This window comes from Plecotus auritus, assembly GCF_963455305.1.
Source record: "Plecotus auritus genome assembly, chromosome: 1".
Taxonomy (NCBI): domain Eukaryota; kingdom Metazoa; phylum Chordata; class Mammalia; order Chiroptera; family Vespertilionidae; genus Plecotus; species Plecotus auritus.
Genome location: NC_137770.1, coordinates 60,133,264 through 60,158,027, shown reverse-complemented (window position 1 = coordinate 60,158,027; position 24,764 = coordinate 60,133,264). Strand labels below are relative to the sequence as shown.

At 36.6% G+C, this 24,764-nt stretch overlaps 1 protein-coding gene across 1 annotated transcript in view; it reads left to right on the top strand.

Moving 5' to 3' along the window:
- UNC13C (unc-13 homolog C) overlaps nt 1-24,764 on the top strand; it is a 579,627-nt gene that overhangs the window by 280,585 nt on the left and 274,278 nt on the right. The window contains exons 11-12 of the mRNA XM_080645235.1: nt 20,668-20,837; nt 24,565-24,680. Of these exons, the coding sequence (XP_080501361.1) occupies nt 20,668-20,837; nt 24,565-24,680 (286 nt within the window). The remainder of the gene's footprint in view (nt 1-20,667; nt 20,838-24,564; nt 24,681-24,764) is intronic.

Genomic DNA, 24,764 nt, shown 5'->3' with positions numbered 1-24,764 from the left:
GAGTGAGGTGCCTTTTAAGTACAGGTAGAAGCCAATTGACAATAAGAGTCAGTCCCTTTAGGAGACTGTTTATGGGAAGGGGGTCAGTGCAGGATGGAACTTAAGAGTACCTCTTTTGTGAATGCCATGTACTCAGCTGGCCAACTTTCTGACTATCTGTGGCCAACTGTCCCTGACCTAAGACCTCTGACTATTTTGCCCAGCTTTTACTGTGCCTTTTCTTTATGCTGACACCCTACTCTCTTTTCATCCCTTATTTAAAATTATACCCTCTTAGAGTAAAGTCTTCTATTACAATAAAAATCTTTACTTTTCATCCTCTGGAAAGTAGTGATTTTTTGTACTTTTTAAAACTTGTTTTTCATTGATCAGATTAGGTTACTCTATTTTCATTACACAAACTTTTAGAAGTTGGAAAACATTGCAATAGATGTTTGGCTATATTTTTCATCTAAATTTTTGAATAAATATTTATAATGATATAGATTCAACTTTAGTATTCAGGACACTTGAGTTTGCATTTTAACAATAAAGAGTGACCAAATATTGAACTCAGAACCCACACGTGCTGTCAGGTGGTTTGCTGTGTTTGTGCAGCAGCTTGGTATTTTTTCCCTTTTAAATTCCATCTCTTTGCATTTTTATAACATCCAGCGAAAAGTCCAAAGAGGACTGAGGTATAACCAGTGTTCTATTTGTGAATTCCTAAGTACAGTTGCTCCATTCCAGATAATTGGCTGAAGCTTGATTTAAGTGGAAACATTCATTGAAATGTAGGATTTCCTCACATTTCCTCCCGTCTTTAGCAATTCCTTGGTGATTTGTGCAGTTTTCCCTAAGCCCGTGCTGTGTTGCTGATATTTGGAAATCTAGATAATTAGCGTTTGCCTCTATGATTGCTGCTTCTGATTGAAGCGTGGTGTTCAGATGAAGTTGGTCAGACAACTGATGCAACTGCCACTTGCTGCTGACATTTCCATCATTGCTTTACAGTTGCTTGGAAAAATAGCAGCTCATTGTTCTTGGGAGAATAGCAGCTCTTCTAGCAGAGAGTGGAGGGAAGAATGTAAGAGAAAGGCAATCTAGGTGGCTATAGAAATGAATGCTGACAATTCTGTTTTCTTATCAGGGATACATTCTGGCTATTTAGTTTAACCCCTTTTCTCTGCCATGAAATAAGCATAAGTTCTTTAAAGGTCTCTTCTATATGCAGGAAGGGGTGAGAGTACTTTTCATGCATTTTTTCCCTTTTAAAATGGACTGGTATGGTAAAGTGAAAGTATTGCACAAATATCATATATACATATTTTGTTTAATGTATAATATATATGCTACCTAAAAGTCAATATAATATGAAAAAGTAGTTTTTATTACCTGATTAGCAAAGATTAAAAAGTGATAATGCTCAGGATTAATGAGAGTACAGAGAAATAGGTATAAGAATAAACATGTTTGTTTTTTTTTGCAGGACACATTAGTAATGTGTGTGAATGTATGTCTATCTGTATACAGATGTATATGTAATCAATATAGATTTCTTTTGGCCTAGAAAACCCATTTTTAATAATTAGCTAGACTAAAATATTTTAACAAGTTCATAAAGATATACACATAGAGAAAACAATGTATCAAACATTTAAAGGTAAATACTAATACTATGCAGTATCTTTCTATTAAAATATTGACAATAACATTCAGTCAAATAATGCACTGAATACAAATATATAATAATATGAATGGTGCTTATAGCAGGTGGAAACTGGGTATGGGGATGGTCCATGTTTCTGAAAATACTCTGTTATTTTTAAAGTCTTTAAAGCATCCATATACTTATGCAGTGACTATGTAAGTATCAAATAGTAATAAAATAGTTCATATTTATAAAGCACTATTATTTTTCCAAAGCAGTTTCATGCCGATAATTTTCTTTCTCGATCACTTATTGTGTTATCTAGTGCAGAAATGTTCATCCTTCTTTATTTGTTCATTTCCTTTCCTGAACTAGGAAGTTAGATGATAACACTCTAGAAAAATTATTTTTAGCATTGAAGAGTTGTATCTATCTAGATGCAGATTCTAAGACCTTTCAGGGAAGGACAAAGAAATACCGAAAGAAACAAGAGAGGGATCCAAAGAAACATTTAAGCTAAGTGTATAATTTTATGTATCTCTCTATGGCATTTTCTACGTGAGTTTGGCATATACATGTGTTGGTCATTTGCCTGTTTGCTCTTCTATTTTTTCCCCTAAAGTTTCTTTGGTATGCTCTGTATCTCAGGAGCCTGAACTCTGAAGGCTACCTTTCCCAGATTTCCTTGCCCACTAGGTTTAGACATGAGGAAGCACTGCAGTAAAATTAAACATGGGAAGATGGGAGAAGCCAGAGTATTTCTTCCCTTGATTCTCTGCCTGGAGAGCACCTAAAACAATGTCTGGGTTTCCTCCATGATTTAATTTCTCATTGGATGGGATCCCCTCTACGGTCCCAGTTTCCATCTGTCTTTTCCCATTTAGTCTGGGCGCCCTTGTCAACAAACCTTTGTGCAATGTTGGTGGGAATGCAAACTGGTGCAGGCACTATGGAAAACAGTACAGGGTTTCCTCAAAAAAAAAAATAGAATTACAATATAATCTAGTAGTCCTACTTCTGAGTATTTATCTAAAATAGTTGAAATCAGAATCTTAAAATGATATTAGGACTCCCAGGTTTATTGCAGCATTACTAACACCCAAGATGTGAAAACAACTTAAATGTACATCGACAGGCAAATGAATAGAAAAAAATTGTGTGAACATACAATGGAATATTATTCAGCTGTACAACAGAAGGAAATCCTGCAATATGAAACAACATGGATGAACCTTCAAGACATTATGCTGAGTAAAATAAACCAGTCACAGAAATACAAATTCTGCATGATTCAACCTATTTGAAGCTTCTAAAATAATCAAATTTATAGAATCAAAGACTGGAATGGTAGTTCTCAGGGGTGAAGAAAAGGAGAAATAAGGAGTTATTAAACAATGGGCAAAAGGTTTCAATTAAGCAAGAAAAATTAGTTTTGAAGATTTGGTGCACAACACTGTACCTTTAATCAATAGTACTGTACTGGACACAAAAATTTATAGAGCTACCAAAAAGTATGCTACTGCCTTAAAGACAGATATATAGACCAATGGGTCAGAATAAAGAGCTCCAAAGTAAACCTTTAGTAGCTAAATGAGATTTGATTGTATAAGTATAAATTAATTATTTAATCATTTTTCTGTGTTTTGATAATTAGCTGATAATTGTTTCCCTATTTTATATATATTCAGGAACTTGTTCTTTGCTGTTAAAGGAAAAATACATTTATATGTTTGGATGATATAATTATCGACTGGTTAGCTATGATTATATATATATATATAATCATCTTTAAAAGTATTTATTGATATTCTAATTTGATAGATTGGGCATAGAGGCTTGGTGTGGTTATGTAACTTGACTAGAGTCATATTGCTAGTAAGTGGCTCAAATGAAAATTTTTTAAATATGTATTTTATTAATTTCAGAGAGAAAGGGAGAGGGAGAGAGTGATAGAAATATCAATGATGAGAAAGAATCGTTGATCAGCTAATCCTGCACACTCCCTACCAGGGAGGAAGCCCACAACCAGGTCATGTGCCCTCACTGGAATCAAACCATGACCTCCTGGTTCATAGGTCGATGCTTAACTACTGAGCCATGCTGGCTGGACTGATGCCATTTTTATACACCAATAATGAACCCTCAGAAAGAGAAACTAAAAATAATCCCATTTACCATTGCAACAACAACAAAAAAATTACAGGGAGTTGAAAAAAAAGAGATAAAAAGATATAAACTATTCAAAGGATATACCATGTTCATGGGTTGGTAGAATTAACATCATTAAAATGGCCACAATACCCAAAGCAATCTATAGATAAAATGTAATCCCTATTAAAAAACCAACAGCATATTTCACAAATCTAGCACAAAAACTCCAAAAATTTGTATGGAAGCAGAAAAGACCCCAAATAGCTTTAGCAATATCCTATATTTTGTGAGAGCAATTTGATCTTCCTATTTTATTTTTTTCAATATAATTGAAACATATTTGACATATAACACTGTGGAAATTTAAGGTGTACAACATATGGATTTGCTACATTTATATATTGCAATATGATTGGCATTGTAACTATAGATAGCACCTCTATTGCATCACATAGTTATTTATTTTTATGTGGTAGGAATAAGTAATATCTAGTCTCTTAGTAGGTTTGATAATTATAATGCAGTGCTGTTGTCTATTTTCGCTACACGGTGTGAAAATAGACAACAGTACTTACTTATCTACTAGTTGCAAGCTTGTACCTTAAACAGCATATCTTTTATCCCCTCACCCTCAGCCCCTGATAACCATTTTACTCATTTTTATGAGTTTGAATTTTAGATCCCACATATGAGTGATATCATATAGATATTCCTGTTTTCTGATCTCCCTTTTCCTAAGTTTTCTCTTCTTTCATAGCAAAATAAACACTAAAGTATTTTATAAACACGTTTCTTACCTTAATTTCATAAATATTAATTATTAATACTAATTGTTTTAATATTTAATAACTAAAATAGCTGTTAAAATAAGTTTATTTTGCAACATTAATATCTGGGAGAAATATTAGATATAAAAACAGAATATAAAACTTTCAGGTATTCTGATCTAATTGTGGAGCTGGCAGGGGCAGGGAAGTGGATTGTACTTTATCAGGTCATACTCGCCCCTTGGTTCTATGATCTATTACACTAAAAAGACTTGCTTTAGCCAACTTTAACTGCTCATGCATAAATTCCCCTTCACTTCCTTTCCTTTTTCAAAAGTGCTGCTATTAATAAAGTTTATTTTTGTTCTTGTTTTAATGGTCTTTTATATCATTGATTGGTAAAATGGATATACAATGCCCAAATCCTACAAAGAAAAATCTCAAGAAAACTTAAAAGTAAAATGTTGGATACTGTCTTTTTAAAAAAATCTTAACTTCCATAATTAAATTGTCCTTGATAAATGCAGTGGGAAAAGTTACTGTGCATTGTCACTGGGTTTCGAACTTAGGGTTTGTCCATTTCCTGTCGTGGAATTCAAAGATAATAGTGTTGGGGGTCTTGATTCAATAACAAATCAGACGCCACTATTGCAATGGAAGTGGTTTACATAATTTATAATAAATCACTAAGCGGAAATGTGAATGTTGAGTATCTAATAGTATTTCCATTTGGCGGGGCAGAGTCTAAGGAATTAAGCTGTAACTAGAGGATTAAATTACTGTTTGAAAGACTGCGCCTGCTTTGCCTCAGGTTGGCTCTTGCAGGTTTCTGGCTGATGATTTCTTAATCAGCGCCCTGCCTTCCAGCCTGAGTTAAAATAGAATTCTTTACAATTATTAAATATTTTAAAATACAACTTTATTGATTGTAAAAGAAAAATATTTTTTTAAATTCACATGCAAATAATAGGTACTGAATAATTATTATTTCACTTGTAGAATAAAAATTACAAATAATTTACTTCTCTACATTTTTTTTATTCATAAAACACATTCAACAGAACACTCCATTTTAAGTAAGTAAATATTGAAACTCTTTAAATAAATTAATTTAGTTTTCCTTAGGTACAAATCTGTTTAGTAAAATTCAGCCCAATATTTTATTTATTTATTTATTTTTTAATTGTTGGAAGTATTACAAATAGTAGTACATATGTCTCCTTTTTTTTTCCCATTGACCTCCCCCCAGCCTCCCCTTCCCCCCAGTACCTGCCTTTACCTGCCCCTCCCCCCAGTGTCTTTTATCCATTGGTTATGCTTATATGCATGCGTACAAGTCCTTCAGTTGATCTCTTACAGCCCCCCAACCCCCACCAACCTCCTCTGCCTTCCCACTGTAGTTTGACAGTCTGTTCAATGCTTCTTTGCCTCTGTATCTATTTTTCCCCCATTTCATTCCTTTAAAATATCTTGCCTCTGCAGACTAGAAATAAACATATAATAATAAAAAAAAATGTTTGAGTCCCAATTTCAATGTTCAACAGTTCTGAGTCCCCGTTTCAATGTCAAACAGTTCCTTATGTGTACATGTCAGCAATGATATCTGGATGGTGGGCACATGGTGGCAATGCAGGCCCGACCCTCTCTGGTTTGGTCCTAGGCAACCTGCTGCATCACACAGCTTCTGACTGCTAGCGTGGCAAGGCATCGTCAGCATCTTCCATCTCTGGACTGTTTCTCCTCTTGTCTTCGTGGTTGGAGCAGACCTGTCAATTCCTCTCTGTTGTAGGAATCCACATGGTCTTGGAGTTGTTTTCTGAATATATACAAACATATTCTTGACCAAAAGTTAATAAAGGAATCTTTTCTATATAATTGATTTGTGATCCTTTTTATTTTTGCCCAAACAATTTTCCTTTGTCTTATTTAGACACCATATGTGTTTTTCATGGGTGTCTTGCTGTTAGCATTACAAATGAAAACTAATTTTGTAAAGTAAAAGTTTTCTAGATGTAATTTACTTATAGGATATTTTTCCTTACATGCTATTACCCTACTATCCCCCTTTTTTGATTAATGGAGGCTTTTGTAAATTTTATAATGCAGTCTTGATAACTTTAAATTTTAATTTTTCGCACAAAAATATGACTGCTTTAGGTTCATTGCATGTTCAGGAATTTTACCATGAGATGAACTACCAATAGAAATTTTAGTTACCACATTAGGAACAGCTTTTTGTCCAGTACAATTAAATTTTCTTGAATATTCACTTATTTTAATTAGCCTATTTAAATTAATCTGAAAACTTGATTATTATTTTACTGTCAAAATTAATACTCTACCAACAATCTTAATTTACCCTGTAAATATTAGTGGAAAGGATTATTTGTATTCTTGAGTAGGCCCCGAGCATTCCTGGTGCTAGGCTGGATTTAGATATAGGGCAGCTGCTGTCGGCCAAGTCTCTGTCTGCTACCTGGAAAGAAAAATATTTAAAAATCAAAATTTTTACTAATTATATGACCTACTTTTTTATATACACTCATAGCTTATTTCACTGTGTGTGTGGGTGTATATATATAAATATTGAATATCTGTCTTATTAATTTGCCTAATAACAGAACTTGGTCATTTAAAATATTACAGAATTTCATTTGCTATATTTACAATATATAGCTAGAATTTTACATATTATCAAAAAATATAATTTTTTAATTGCTGACTGTGTTACATGTCCCCCATTTTTCCCTTTGTGCCCCCTTCCACTCAAACCCTACCCACCCCAGGCATTCCCCACACTATTGTCTGTGTCCATGGGTTATGTATATATGCATATAAGTTCTTTAGTTAATCTCTTCCCGCCCCTCCATACCCTTCCCCACTGAGATCTGTTATTCTGTTCTATGTAGCCATGCCTCTGGACCTATTTTGTTCATCAGTTTATTTGTTCATTAAATTCCACATATAAATGAGATCATGTATTATTTATATTTCTCCGACTGGCTTATTTTGCTTAGCATAATACTCTCCAGGTTCATCCATGCTGTCTCAAAGGTTAAGAGCTCCTTCTTTTTATAGTCACGTAGTATTCCATTGTATAAATGTACCACAGATTTTTTATCCACTCCTCTACTCAAGAGCTATTTCCAGATCTTGGCTATTATTAATAACTAGAGGCCCGTTGCAGGAAGATTCCTGCAATAGGGCTTCCTGCAGCGGTCTGCTTCCCTCCCTTCTCCCTGCCCCACTCCTCTGACAGCCTGATTGATGCCTAACTGCTCCCCTGCCAGCCTGTTTGCCCCTAACTGCCCTCCCCTGCCAGCCTGGTCACCCCTAACTGCCCTCCCCTGCAGGCTTGATCACCCCCAACTGCCCTCCCTTGCAGGCCTGCTCCCTCCCAACTGCCCTCCCCTGCTGACCTGATTGCCCACAACTGCCCTCCCCTGCTGGCCATCTTGTGTCCACATGGGGGCGGGATCTTTGACCACATGGGGGGCAGCCATCTTGTGTGTTGGAGTGATGGTCAGTCTGCATATTACTCTTTTATTAGATAGGATAGAGGTCTGGTGTACGGGTGGGGGTCAGCTGGTTTGCCCTGAAGGGTGTCCTGGATCAGGGTGGGGGTTCCTTTGGGGTGTGGGGTGGCCTGGGTGAGGGGCCTGTGGTGGTTTGCAGGCCGACCACGCCCCCTGGCGACCCAAGCAGAGGCCCTGGTATCTGGGATTTATTTATCTTCTACAATTGAAACTTTGTAGCCTGGAGCAGAGCCAAGCCTTCTGTTTGCTCCGTGGCTGCAGCCATTTCTGTTGGGATTTATTTATCTTCTATAATTGAAACTTTGTAGCCTTAAGCAGAGGCCTGGGCCTGCCAGGGTGTTCGGAAAGCTTGGCTTCCTCCATCACCGGGGGCAACCCTAGCCTCCTGCTCTTTCCAGCTCCGTGGCTGCTGCCATTTCTGTTTGGGTTTATGTATCTTCTTTCATTGAAACTTTGTAGCCTGGAGTGGAGGCCTGGGCCCGCCAGGGTGTGCGGAAAGCTTGGCTTCCTCCAATGCCAGGGAAATCCAAGCCTCCCTCCTGCTCTCTGTGGCCACAGCCATCTTGGTTGTGTTTATTTGCATATTTGCTCCTGATTGGCTGGTGGGCGTGGCTGGTGGGCATGGCTTGTGGGTGTAGTGGAGATGTGGTCAATTTGCATATTACTCTTTTATTAGATAGGATGCTACTACGGACCTAGGGGTATTAGTATTTTGTAATATATTAGTGTATTAGTATTTTGGGATTCACTGGGTCAAAAGGCCGTTTTGTATTTTAGTGTTTGAGGAACCTCCATACTGTTTTCCATAGTAGTTGCACCAGTCTGCATTCCCACCAACAGTGCAGGAAGGTTCTCTTTTTACCATATCCTCACTTTCCAAACCAGCACTGTGGTTTGTTGATTTATTGATGGTAGCCATTCTGGTAGGTGTGAGGTGATACCTTATGGTAGCTTTAATTTGCATTTCTCTGATGATTACGGACCATGAACATTTTTACATTTTCTATTGGTCATCTTTATGTCCTCTTTGGAGAAGTGTCTATTCTGGTCCTTTGCTTGTTTTTTAATTGGCTTGTTTGTCTTCCTGGCGTTGAGTTGTATGAGTTCTTTGTATATTTTGGAAATGAACCCCTCATCAGATATATCATTGACGAATATATTCTCCCATATAGTAGGTTCCCTTTTAATTTTGTTGATGTTCTCTTTTGCTGTGCAGAAGATTTTTATTTTGATGTAGTCCTATTTGTTTTTTTTGTCCTTGCCCTAGGAGATATATCAGTGAAAATACTGCTACTCGAGATGTCTGAGATTTTACTGCCTGTTTTCTTCTAGGATTTTTATGGTTTTGTGACTTACATTTAAGTCTTTTATGCATTTAGAGTTTAATATTGTGTATGGTGTAAGTTGGATCTAGTTTTTTGCACGTACCTGGGCAATCTTCCCAACACCATTTATTGAAGAGGTATGCATTTGGGCCATATCCAGGAAACTCTAAATATGAAAATATTTGCAGTGAGACCATTTGTTAGGTTGGAATGAATAATTATTTTTAAAAATTAGTTACTTGGATGGTTGCCCAAAGAAAATTGGACAAATAGTGATCGGCTCTACAGAGATAATGAATGGTTCCTGTGAACTAAAAACAAAACACACGTGCGCGCGCGCGCACACACACACACACACACACACACAATAATCCTGAGTCCCCAAAGGCAAAATGTTTTCCCTTAATAATGAAATAAATAAATAAAATTAGTCCTCTCTTTAAGAATGAAAATCATAAAGTTAGACATGAACCACTCTATTCAAATGGAATTATTTTTAATTAAAGAAAAACTACAAAGCAAATGGTCCTAGCAGTACTTACTTTATTTATCAAGAGTTTGTACAATAAAATACCTCATTCTCTAATAATAAAAAGGGCGAATTCACTAACTGGCAAATTAAACCAGGAGTCATTATTAGCTAATAAATAAGCTTGAAAATGGTCTAGCAGATTAAGATTTAATGGGACTGTGCTTTTTCTCTCTATTGTATGTGATAGATTTTTCTCTCGTGTGTAGACATTTCTCTTTGTTAAATTTTGTTTACTACATGAGCCTATTGAAATGCAAACCTTTATATTTTCATAAAAGTCAAGATCTGTGAAATTCATGTTAAATATTTAAGGAATAATTCAAAACATGGCAAGAATAAAAAATAGTACAGCCATGTCTGCAAGCATGATATGACTGAGATGGGAAATTCACTAAGTCAAAACTGAAGGAGACAGAATGCAAGAAAAAAATCCACTGCCCTCAAAGGAAAGGATTGAATCAGAGAAGCAAGCAGGTAGATCGTAATGAGGCACACACTGGCAATATGAACTTGCATCCCACAAGCATTGCCTTCTCATTTTCCTTCTTTTAGCCATTTAACTTTGTAAGTTGCAAGGAGGTTGGATCAGTTTAAATAACACTGCTGCCCATTTCACATCAGAGAACTGACAATGAAAACAGCCGCGCCTGCCTCTCCCATCTGCCCGTCTGGCTGGCAGGGGAGGAAAAGAACATGCATGCTGGTGAAGGAAGAAGCTGGGTGGGAGGCAGTGAAATCTAGAGTAAAAAAGAAGCTGGTCCAAGGGGTCCTGCAGGCTGTAAAATACAGTTTGATCAGAGTGCCTTTTTTGTTGTTCTTATGCAAATGATATTAATTATTGAAATGTACAATTTTTAATACGCAAAAAGTTTTAAGACCTGAAAAAATATAGTAACAGTTAATAAATTAAACAAATTTTACATCACTACTAAAAATTAACTTAGTAGGTCCTTCGAATTAGTTTCCCATTTGATTGAATTAGGATTTCACCCAGTTTCCCATCAAGCACAATTGTGGCTTACTCAAAAAGAGATTTATTTTATTCAACAAGAATTCCAGGTATAGGCATTTGAGGTCCATATCTTAACTCAGTTATTTCATCAAAAAACAAAGCTTACTCTATCTTCCTGTTTTAACATCCATGTAGGCTACTCTACATCCATGTTCCAGGGTAATAAAAAAATAAAATAGAAGAAATAGGACCAGAAGAATTTTGCTTAGATCTCATTGGAAGAGCTATATCAAGTGATCATCTGAAGTTGCAGGAAGGCTGGGATATTGCATAAAAGTAGGAAAGGGAAAAGAGGGGTTGCAAGTTTGTTGTATGAACAAACTTATACAGTATTGCCACCTTCCACCTTTGACTAACTAAAATGTATATGCAAACTTTATACCTCTATAATTAAATCAATTCATCCCCTCCCTTTCATGGCAGGTAATCCAAAAATTATATCCAGTTACTGCATTTAGTTTTAAAGTCCAGGATCTATGGTAGTCTCTCTACCACTTCCAGGTTTTCCTTTGTGATACTTGGACCTATAAATTAGAGACAAGGCATCTTCCTCCAATAATCCCAGTGTATTATTATATAGAGAAGAAGATAACAGGATAATACAACAATGTTAAAGTCTCATTCAGTAAGATGGAAAATGGGAAATTCATGACTGTTGGTATATCATGATAGATATACCTGCTGGACTCAAGGCTTCCTATCCTAGCAGTAGAAGTAGTTACTTGGCTAGCCAACATGGTAGGCCCTGGTACTTTTGGGGAGGGTAAATTTTCTATTATCCATTTTCCTCCAATTCCGTGGTTGTACCTCTTGGGAGAACATCCTTGCACAGTTTGTCAGTGCCTACACACTCTAAGCAGGTACTGTGTAAAGTGACAGTAAATGAATGAGGGCTCTAAAATTTATTGAAAGGCCATATATATATATATAATAACTATAAATTGGCACCATCCCAGGAAATCTAGGCATGTGGTCTTCCTAATTGGGAAGAGAATGTACTTGGACCCCACTTTCAATTGTTGTGACTCAAGAACTTAGACATTACTTTAAGTATGGTTATAGCCAGTCAAACTAGAGGCACATTTGTGAACACTATTCCTTGGAAAATTTACCAGGCTTCCAGGAGATGGGCTTCAAGCCAATTTTATGAGGAATCACATAAGCTGAGAAATTTTAACTCTTTGCTACTGGCTCCTCTGTTCTGACCAATTCCTCTCAATCGAATGGCTTCTGTCTCGGGCCCTACAATGTAGTATGCCAGCATGAAATTACAACACCATTAATTGGATATTTGCCACCAATTTCTCCTTCATTGTCACTGAGAGACTTCCTAAAGGAAGATGTTTGAAAAGCTCTGGGGCAATAATTGTATCTCTTTTTGAAGTTGCACTTAGAAACCTCTGCTTGTATAGGTGCATTTTTATATCCAGAAGCAACTGGCTTTTCTCTACCCTGCAGGCTTCCAAATTATGATCTTCTCAGTCAATTTAAATGGCAGGACACAGGTAGAGTGATCCCCTCTTGGCATAGCTGTGCTCCCTGGTATCTCTACGTACAGATTGTCTAGCTGTACTTTGAGTGCACCTCTACTGTAGTATATTTTTAAAGCAGAGAGGTTTAATAAGCATACGCCAACATTCTGAATTTTATTTCTACCATTCATACTAAAAAAAAGCTTCCGTTGGCATATTGCTGGAATTCCAAGGTATAGCTTTTCTGCCATTGCATTTTTAAGTGCATTGTTTTTTCAGCCTGAGGTTATTAAATCTTTACTGTCTTCCCATATCCTCTCACAGAGCCAGTTTCTCATTTTAAGTTCTGTTATTGCAACTCCCATAATTCTTTTAAAATTACTGTTAGTCAGTATCCTTAGTTGAAAATAACAGAGTTTACTCTAGCTAGCTTATGTAGAAAAATATTATTTCATAGACTTTTAGGTTGTTTGAGAATTTTGGGAGAGGTCAGAGTACCAGCCTCTGAAGCTACTATGCAGAGACAATGTCCAATTATATCATAGGGTTTCTTTGAAGAAAACACCATTGCCACCACTGATCAATACTTTTGCCCCTGAGAACTAAATATTAGACACTGTACATCAAAGTACTAAACCTCCACTACTGCTGTTGCCAAAAAAGCAAAACCCAGAATACTGCCTCACTTTGCTAAATTTTGAGTTCAGATCTTACTTGACTGCAGGTCAAATATATTAACCATAGCTGCAAAGGAATCTAGCAACATGAGTTATCTAGCTTAAGTATTGAAAAGATGAAGGATAGAGACAAATGAAAGGAGAATGTTTAGAGATGTCGGGCATTTATACGAGATGACTTTCCACCACACTATCTTAGACTAAATCTCTGATTTTATACCCACTGAAAAATCCTCACTAATTTTCAGTACCTGTATTAGAAACATCAGTCTCACTGCTGTCTTTACTCTGAAGAGATCAAAATATACGTTTTTGACCATTTAAACCTCAAATTTTTTATTTTTAATGTTCCTCAAAAATAGCACTTGAGAAAACATAATGAAAGTAGGAGCTAGTACGTCTTTATGAGAAACAAGTGGAACCAGTGTTATTAATGAACAATGTTAACAAAAGGGGAGTCTGAGTGTGGCACAAAGAAGTCTCTGTACTCTCCATGCAAATTTTCTGTAAATCTAAAATTGTTCTAAATTTTAAGGTTTACTTAATTTAAAAATGAAAATTAAATAGAATCAATGAGAAATGCAGAGACAGTGAAATTCCCTTTGGCAAAAGCACACATATATTTTTAGGGGAAGATCATTAATTATTTATATTTCTCCTGAATCAATTAATTTCATATATGTTTTATTTTGACCTTAAAAAAGGAAGAGTTTGGTTGATTAAATTATGTAACCTCGATAAGCCTCCATTGTGTCTATTCAATAAATAACTGCTTAGTGGGTGATTGAATAAATAGATGGATATATGGATGAGGGCATAGTGAACTTTTGATATTTTGATAATAATAAAAACAAAAAAATACAAACCAAATTAATGCAGAAACTTAATGGAAAAATAGGTGGGCATTTGGAAGGTGTACTTCTCCCTGGTACAAAAATAAGCTATTTCTCATAGACTCTTGGAAAGAAAGATAGTACTATCTCTGTCCACTCTTGCTATATAACATACTTACATAATGAATTATATACAGAGAGGGAGAGTTGATACTATATGTATGTATACACACATATACATATTTGTTATTACTCTTTTATACAGATTACTGTTTGTATATTTATTTAGCTAAAATTATTTACCTTCAATTTATAACATAGACTAGACCTTCAAAAGCTTTTTCTTCAAAATAAGACAGACTATTTTTATCTTGTTAAAGAATAGATTCTAGAAATAGTTACCAAACTTTATTATTTAGAGCTTGCTAGTTATTTTACTTATTATTTGCAGGTTAAAAATTAGATATCTGACTCTAGAAATTAGGCATGAATTCCTGTGATGTATCAAAGGTGACAAAAAGGGACTTTTTTCTGCTTTTATAAAATTCTGAGTTTTAAGTTTATGGCATTGGTAACTATTTTTCTTGATACCCTACATTTTATTTCATTTTCTCTAAAATAAGAATGAGGCAAATTAGATAGTAGTTGGAATTTTTGTTTCTATGTATACTTTTCATAGCAGAAAAATTAAAATCTTAGTCATATAATATTAATTTGGGGTAAATTTCCAAATATTTTGCTGTCTAAATATGATTCCTACCATATTTTCAGGCATGTATTGTTTATAGTTATCCTTGGACTTTTGAGTAGATGGTAGACAGCTGTGCTGTTATCTACTCTGTTCTCCTTGGTTGAAAGTGGGCTTTATTAGCTTCTAGGGATATAGTATCATGAATTAATTTTCTTTCTTTCTTCCTCCTCACTATTTCCACCACATTTTACCAATAAAATAGCTATCAAATTTAGGGAATTTGATAACTGTTATATTTCTAAGAATTATAAAATTATTTTTCCTTCAAATAAAATAAAGGGGATTTTTATTTTGGAAAATCTTTGCAAAAATTTTTAATGAAAGATGCACATTAGAAACTGTGTCAAGGATAGAGATATTAAATAGGCTCTACCTTCAAAAAGAACTTATGGAATAATGACATAATAATATGACCAGTATAGATCAAACACTAGGTGTCTATCATGTGCTAAATGCTGTAAGACATTATTTCACTTATTTTCCATAAACATATTGTAAGATACTTATTATTACCCCTTATAGATAAAGAAAATGAGATTCATAGAGGTTAAGTCATAACAATAGTAGTTCCCAAACCTTTCAGACACAATGACCTTTTAATATAAAATATTTTGATATTTTTATTCTGAAACAAAATAATTATAATTTAATCTAAAGATATAATTTCAAAATAAATATTATATTACAACTAAAATATAAAGGAGAAATATATGTATTCTAATATGTATTTGATGTTTTTATTTTTTATTGAATTTATGGGGGTGATACTGGTTAACAAAATTATACAGGTTTCAGGTGCACAATTCTACAACACATCATTTGCACACTGCATTGTGTGTTCACTACCCCAAGTCAAGTCTCTGTCCATCACCATTTATCCCCCCTATGCCCTCCTCCACCTCCCTCCATCCCTGAGTCCACAGGCCCCACAATCACCACACTGTTGTCCATGTCCAAGACTTTTTTTCTCTTTCTTTTTTTTTCTTGTTTGCTCAATGCTTCCACCTTCTCACCGAGCCCCCTGCCCCCACATAGCTGTCAGCCTACTATTTATGAGTCTTTCACTTACTTGATTGTTAATTTATTTTATTCATTAGATTCCACATATGAGTGAAATCATATGGTACTTGCCTTTTTCTGACTGGCTTATTTCACTTAGCATAATGCTCTCCAAGTACATCCATGATGTTACAAAGGGTAAGATTTCTTTATTTTTCACAGCCAAGTAGTACTGCAAGGTGTAAATGTACCATAGCTTTTTTTATCCACTTATGTATTCATGGATACTTGGGCTGCTTCCAAATCTTGGCTATTGTAAATAACACTACAATGAATACAGGAGTGCATACATACTTTTGAATTAGTTTCTTAGGATAAATTCCCATAAGTGGAATCATTGGTCATAAGGCAGTTACATGTTTAATTGTGAGGTAACTCCATACTGCTTTTCCCAGTGGCTGCACCAATCTTCATTCCCACCAACAGTACACGAGGGTTCCCTTTTCTCCACATCCTTGCCAACACTTGTTGTTTGTTGTTTTTTTCAATGACTAGTGGCCTGGTGCACGAATTCATGCACATTGAAAGAAAATTAATTAGAAGAAATATTTTAATATCACTATTTTCCCTTTCTCTATAATAGAAGTGTCAACCAAATTCATGATCGACAATGACAGATTGAAACACACGCGTGTGATTGGCGACAGCGAGAGCTTTATATGTATCGTGCATGCGATAGTCAACTTAGCCTTTTATAGCTATAGAATAAGCTTTCTTAATTAGACCTGCTTTCTGATTTAGCTAAACTTTTTCCAACTCAGTGAAGCACCCCAACTTCTCTTTCAGGTAATTGTCAGTAAATATCAACACGAAGCAGATTATTATTGTAGACCATGCAGGGTGAACAAAGGTAAAATATTTAACTGCAGGAGTGTTTGACTATATTCTGTGCAGTGAGAAAACCTGAAGTCATTTTCAAGGTCCACCGTTTCTTACTTCTTTTCAGTCAGGTCAAGTTTCTAAGCTTTCTAAATCTCTGTTTTCTGGCTAATGAAAGGAAAATAGGATTCCACTGAGTCTCCTATCTACCTATTCCAGGACTTCTGTGAGGATCAAATGAGATGAGGCATGGGAAAACGCTTCACAGACATTTGGTTAAAGTGTAAAATGCACTATGGGGTCTCGGCAGAGTCGACTGCAATTTGGTGGGCTGTCACCCCGGAGTGGTGGTGGGGGGGTGCTGTGTCCCACTTGTGGGAAGCAGAGTGTTGCTTTGTGGGCACCAGGTCCATGGTGCCGTTTCTCTGTAAACGGCCACTGCGTGTCAAGGCAGCTCCTGCATTGAGTGTCTGCCCCTGGTGGTCAGTGCACGTCATAACTACCAGTCAGACAGACACTTAGCATATTAGCCTTATATATACACTGAGTGGCCAGATTATTATGATTTCTGATCGCATAATAATCTGGTCACTCAGTGTATTTGTATCTCAAATGGGTACCAAAAGTATTCTAGACTTTTGCTGGAGATCAACCACCTATTTGCCCTGAGCTTTCTATCAGCCAGTGCAAAGGGGAAAACTGATCAGATGCATGATTTATAGTATCTTTGATATCAAATAAATGAGGTACTCAAGAGAAATACACTGAGTGGCCAGATTTTTATGTGTTCAGAGATCATAATAATCTGGCCATTCAGTGTATACAGATAGCCATTCCAGCAGGTATGAGATGATACCTCATTGTGGATTTAATTTGCATTTCTCTGATGATAGTGATGTTGATCATCTTTTCATATACCTATTGGTCATCCTTATGCACTCTTTGGAGAAGTGTCTACTCAGATCTTCTGCCAATTCTTTTAATTGGATCTTTTGGGTTTTTTTGGTGTTGAGTTGTATAAGTTCCTTATAAATTATGGAAATTAGCCCCTTATCAGATGTATCATTGGCAAATATGTTCTCCCATTCAGTGGGTTGTCTTTTCATTTTGTTGATGGTTATCTTTGCTGTGCAAAAACCTTTTAGTTTGATGTAGTCCCATTGGTTTATTTTTTCTTTAGTTTCCCTTGCCCAATGAGATATATCAGAAAAAAAATATTGCTACGAGAAATATTTGAGGTTTCACTGCATATGTTTTCTTTAAGGATTTTTAGGGTTTCAAGTCTAACTTTTAGGTCTTTAATCTATTTTTAGTTTATACTTGTATTTGGTGTAAGAAGGTCTAATTTCATTTTTTGCATGTATCTGTTCAATATTCCCAACACCATTTATTGAATAGACTATCTTTATCCATTGTATTTTTTTGCCTCATTTCTCAACTATTAGTTGACTATACAGATGTATGTTTATTTCTGGGCTCTCTATTCTGTTCCATTGACCTAACATGTATTTAAATATGTAAAGGTAGACACAACTAACCTACAATACATAGGTTAGTAGACAACATACTTTCATCTGTAAGTAGAATTAGCATGATTGTGACCATCTAAAGTGTACCTGATACAAATATTTTGATTCAAATACTTTGAGTGGTTTTGACATTGGTAATGTAATTTCTCAAAATAGAAAACAACTCTTGGTAAAGTTATGAATAATAACAATTATTTACTAGTGATATTATGTACTAGTTGTTTGCCAGAAAATTTTAGAATCTTGTTAAACATACTAAAGAGTTGGTGTTTTTATTTAAAGGGTTAAGTTCCAAACTGAGGTTTGGTTTTGCATCTTCATCAATGCCTTTGAGTCATTTTATTTTATTTTATTTTATTTTAAACATATTTTATTGATATTTCACAGAGAGGAAGGGAGAGGGATAGAGAGCCAGAAACATCGATGAGAGAGAAACATCGATCAGCTGCCTCCTGCACACCCCCCACTGGGGATGTGCCCGCAACCAATGTACATGCCCTTGACCGGAATCGAACCCGGGACCTCTCAGTCCGCAGGCCGACGCTCTATCCACTGAGCCAAACCGGTTTCGGCGCCTTTGAGTCATTTTAAATCATGTGAACTGTTCTTTAGATGGTAGGGTGTCTTAATCCCTTATCTAGTTCATTGAATGCCAAGAGTGCCCTTCAAGGTTTGTTGAAGAGACCAAAATGTCCCAGAAATTAGAAGAATGTTCTGTGTTGAAAACTTTTACATTAAGCAGAAATAGGGTGCTACAGTTTTGCACATTGACATGTCAGACCTCAAGTCTCATTCTTGTATATGCTATATTATTTTGCCTCATAGGTTAATGGGAGAGAGAGTATACTGTCAGAAGTTGTTAAATAATTTATGTACTATGAGCCCATTGGCAAGCTGGTGAAGACTATAAAAACTTTTTTCAAAATTTATTTTTAGATGCATAGGATAAAATCCATAGAATTAAAATCAAACCAATTATGTTGATTTAGCTTTAGTATAGTAAAGATGGTTATAAACAATAGAATAGTTTAATTCCATAACACTTGTAATGTTATATGTAAATAACTGTGGCTTTCATGGTGAGAAATATCTCACAGATATTGATAATACTGCTGTGGTTTGGTGCCTTTATTCATAATTGAAGTAAAAGAAAGATTATTTTTTTTATTAATTTTTTTAAGTCCAACTTCAGTGATGCTCAGAACTCAGCCAATAACCCCTAGTTAAAGGCCCCTATGCTAAAGTGAATGCATGTACATAGTAAATTGGGATTCAGGGTTGATCATTCAAACTGGCTCCAAAAGCTATAGAAAAAGTTATAAAGAGCAGGTGACTAGTTGATACTTAAAGAATGATTAGTTAGCAGGCAGGAAAACATTAAGGAACAGTATATATAAAAGTCATCCTATCTAATAAAAGAGTAATATGCAAATTGACCATCACTCCAACACACAAGATGGCTGCCCCCATGTGGTCAAAGATGGCTGCCTCCATGTGGACACAAAGATGGCCACCACAAGATGGCCAGCAGGAGAGGGCAGTTGGGAGGGACCAGGCCTGCAATGGAGGGCAGCTGGGGGCAATCAAGCCTGCAGGGGAGGGCAGTTAGGGGTGACCAGGCCTGCAGGGGAGGGCAGTTAGGGGTGAGCAGGCCTGCAGGAGAGGGCAGTTAGGGGCAATCAGGCTGGCAAGGGAGCAGTTAGGCATCAATCAGGCTGGCAGGGGAGTGGTTAGGGGATGATCAGCTTCTGGCAGGCAGAAGCGGTTAGGGGCAATCAGGAAGGCAGGCAGGCGAGCAGTTGGGAGCCAGCAGTCCTGGATTGTGAGAGGGATGTCCAACTGCCTGTTTAGGGATCGGGCCTAAACGGGCAGTTGGACATCCCTTGAGGGCTCGCAGATTGGAGAGGGTGCAGCCTGGACTGAGGGACACACCCCCCATGCACGAATTTCGTGCACTGGGCCTCTAGTAGTATTAAGAAAGACTGTTTTATGTATGGCCAATATTAAGTAGTTTGCATCAGCAAGATAGAGAGGAAGAATCCTGGAAATGATGAATGGACTAAAATGTGTAGCTTATTGTTAAAAACAAAGGGATGTTATCAGTCTACTTGATTTAACAATATATTATATGCTACTGGGATTTTTAGTTTATCAAGTGGATTGTGTGATGTCTACTTTTGCAACACCCATTGCAATAAAATTAGTTTTATATTTATGATGCAGAATTTTTAGCACAAATATGTTGTTGTAGACAATTGTTATGAATAAGAAATAAGTCAAAATACCCCAAACAAATATTTCTGACCCAAATTTAATTATATCTAGTTTAGTTCAAGGAAATAGATGGAATGGGATAGGATTTTTCTCTACTTGACATTATTTAACTAATACAACTTTCTTCAATATCCCTGATACCTACAACATACCATGGATTGAATGGGTCAGTGGGAAATATAATTTATTATGTAGTATACTATGCCTTCCTGGATTATACAGCTTAAAATAGGTTGCTAACATCAAACGTCATTTAGAGCAGTTGTTGGTGGTTGTTAACTTACCCACATTTATTTTCAGTGAGTGCCATAACTCCACAGATCGAATCAAAGTCAGAGTGTGGGATGAAGATGATGATATCAAATCCAGAGTCAAGCAACATTTCAAAAAGGAATCAGATGATTTTCTGGGACAAACGATTGTAGAAGTGAGGACCCTAAGTGGGGAAATGGATGTCTGGTACAACTTAGGTGAGTATCTGATAAAAAGTTAAATAAATTTCCAGAATATCTGTGGCATATATTCTATTCCCATATAGACAAAAGTGGCCAATGCCTTTCTTTCTAGAAAATTCAGTTGGACTTTATGTGGTCTAGTTTCATTAGAAACAAAATGGGATAATTCTTTATTCAACTTTAGTATTATTGAAAGACATTGATATGTTTGAGATGAAAAGAAGTCAAAGAATCAACTAGATGTATTTCAGGAGGAAAATATTAGCCCATTCTTAATTTTTAAATCGGAAAAATGTAGTTCCAAAAACCTTTGCCAAATGTAATAAAAACTAATAATCAACCTGTGACTTTATACTGTTTGAGTTATTTCCTTTTGGTCCCTTAATGAATTTTGGCAAAATATGTATTTTAGATATTTTTCAAATGGTGATATAAATGTCATCTTTAGCTGGCAAAGCCAAGTACATCTGTGAACTTATGCTTACTCTAATAATGACAATATTGAGAATATGTTTAATTGGCATGACTGTTAAATGAAATTTTATTATGCAACCAATAATTAAATAAAGATAACTTAATTTGATTTTTACTATAATTGAATAGTAGTCTATAATCTTCAGTGCTGATTTAATAGAAGTACAAAATAAGGATCACCTCAGTTTCTGTAAAGTATATGATCCAAAATTTCTTAATCATGTCATTGGGAATGTTTTAATTGAATTATTAAGGGCTGATGGTGAATCAAAGAAGGGGTTACACAGTTCCAAGATTACAAAGAGTTTCCATTTGGGATAGCAATATATTTTAGCAAATTGAAGAGTGCTTCTGGGTTTTTTAAAATGTGCATACTTCAAGTAATATAATATTTGACAAATAGAAAGATAAGGTCATGAAATTAATAAAACTCTAAATTATATAATAATTTAAAGAAGGAGCAATATATAACTTATCTGCACACAAAATTCAAACTACACTAAGAATTAATTAACAAAAAACTATTTTAAAGAAGTTGTCCTTAAAGAGAATTGGTGCATCTACATTACTGGCATAAAATTTTTACCTCAGTTATAATCATCATCTTCCCACATCTTATCCTATCTAATAAAGAGGGAATATGCTAATTGACCATCACTCCATCACAAAGATGGCTGCACCCATAGCTGAGGCCAAGTTCCCATAAGGAGTCTTAACGAGCAATCAGCAGGGAACTGAGGCTACGCCCTCCCCCGCCCCCATGGGGCTGGACAGGAAATCTCAGGCTGCATCCCCCACCTGCCAGGGCTTGACAGGGGATCTCAGGTTGTGCCTCCCACCCCAGCATCAGACCGGAGGACCTCAGACTGCACCCCTGCCCAGGTGGAGCTTGATGGGGACCTCAGGCCTTACCCCCTGCCCCGGCGCCAGGCCAGGGGACCTGAGGCCACCCCCCCCCCAGCCCAGCAGGGCTTGATGGGGGACCTCAAGGTGTGCTTCCCGTCCTGGTGCTGGGCTAGGGGACCTCAGGCTGCTCCCCCCACCCCAGCACCAGGCTGGAGGACCTCAGGCTGCACCCCTACCCCAGCACTGGGCCAGGGGACCTGAGGCTGTGTCCCCCCACCTGGCAGGGCTTGACGGGGGACCTTAGGCCATGCCCCCCACCCAGCGGAGCTTTACAGGGGATCTCAGGCCATATCCCCCACCTGGTAGGGCTTGACAGGGGACCTCAAGGCATGCCCCTTGCCTCGGTCTGGGTTGGGGGACCTCAGGCCATGCCCCCCATCCTGGCACCAGGCCAAGGGACCTGAGGCTATGTCCCCTGCCTGGTGGGGCTTGACAAGGGTGGGACTGGCTGGGTCTGGATCTAGCCCAACTGGGGTGGGGGGCGGCCGGGTATGGGTCTCACGCGATTTTGAGGCACATGTGGGTGGGTGGGGACTTGACTCTGGGTCCTATGGTGTGCCCCAGACTCTGACAGGAGGAAGGTTTTCATATACATTTTACTAATTTTCTTTCATCTCTGACACTTCTATTATAGAGAAAGGGCAAATAGCAATATTAAGTTATTTCCTCTAATTAATTCTCTTTTAATGTGCACGGATTTCATGCACCAGGCCACTAGTTTTTACTATAAAATAGCTTTATATGTGAAAATAGAGATGTTAGGCCAGGGTAAACTTCAGGTCATTAACTCTGTGCAATACTCACAAATTGTGTTTCAATTAAATGCCTATACTTGGACATTTTCCTGTAATAAGTTAGCATATCCTTGAATTGAGGCAGTTAGAATTCAGAACAGAAATTTCTCAAATTTTCTTTTGACAAAAGACACATGGGTATATTATTTGCCAAGGAATTTGAATGTGCTGTTAGTAAAGTCAGCTACTCAGCTCTCATGCTGAAAAGGCCCTTCCGTCTATGGAGAGGAAAACATGATATTACACAGCATGAAAGACTGCCTGCTCATTCTCCGTTTGCACTTCTGTGCCCTCTTTCCTGGTTTATAAATTTTTAAAAGAGGAGGGATGGAGGGCAAGTTTTAGCTTTGCGTGTAATGCTTCAGTGGTTCAGTCCACACAAGCCCCATATTTCCATTCTTTGTATAGCGTTCTTCCGTATCACTTAGCATTCATTCCACCAGGCAGAGGAGAACTTGGCCAAAAACTCTGGGCATCCAAGCAGAGCCTGTGCCCCTTGAATGCATTGGGATGATGACACTTATAGAACCAGTAGTGTTCCCCTGGGACTCTGAAAAGAGCTCTGTGGAAAAAAAAAAAAAAAAAAAGCCCTGGGAGTTGAATTTCTCTTGGCCCCAGCAGAGAACTTTAATATTTGTTGAGAATCAAGAATCTCTCAGCCAGCAAGAGAAACTCTCATGATACTGACATCCCCGAGGGAAGAATCTTCACAACACAGTGACTATTAAATATTAACAATAAAAAGTCAGCAGATATTTCATAAGAAAAAGAAGTAGATTTCATGATTTAAATTTATCTCATGGCTAAAAATAGTTATACTTAGAAAGATACCACTATTTTGTGGCACTCTCCCTCCTGACACTTTGTTTATGAAATGGGTCAGCTTGCCTCTCTATGTTTCATCTGTGAAGTGGGTGACAAACTTAGGTCCCCTACCTATATTCACACTCTAGGAACTTTGTGACTGCTTTTATTTCTCTCAAAGCTACTCATTAGTATTGAATGTACGTGTGTGTACATACACACTACTTGACTGTATTAACTACATATTGATTCCATTCAAGTAAACAGTTAATCCAAAACTCATGAGTAAGCACAGGCGGCAGACTGTAGGTCTTGATGAATCACTAACAAAGAAAACAATAATTCTTCTTTTGTTAGCCAGAGCTTTGACTCATCTTTTCAAGCACAGAAAGAAAGAGTAGAAGCTTTTAGATAAATTACTTTCCTGGTTAATTTTATGTTTATGTTATATTGCTTTTAAATGGCCAAATAATTTAATTTTATTGGATATTCTAACCAAGTACCCAGACATTTATCTCAGAATGGCAAGGTCTTCTGATTAAGCTTTTCTATATGAAGTATCTAAAATGTAGTTTGACAATCACAGTGACACAATAGGCACATTATTTTAAGTTATATGCAGCAGAATCATTATGGTGGGATAATCAAGCCTGATCTAGAATAATGGCTTTTAGCAATGTAAGCCCCTTTTAAGCCTCTCAGAACTTGTATGCGAAATATGGGGTTATCACAAATGAGTGACCAATTCCTTTTTATTTTGTCAGAGAAACGGACAGATAAGTCAGCTGTATCTGGGGCCATTAGATTGAAAATCAATGTGGAAATAAAAGGAGAGGAGAAGGTTGCTCCATATCATATACAGTATACATGTTTACATGAGGTAAGGAACTGGAATTATATTACTAAAAATCCTAAAAAAGAAATTGGTCTGGATTGTAAATCATACAATAAAATTTTTGGTCTA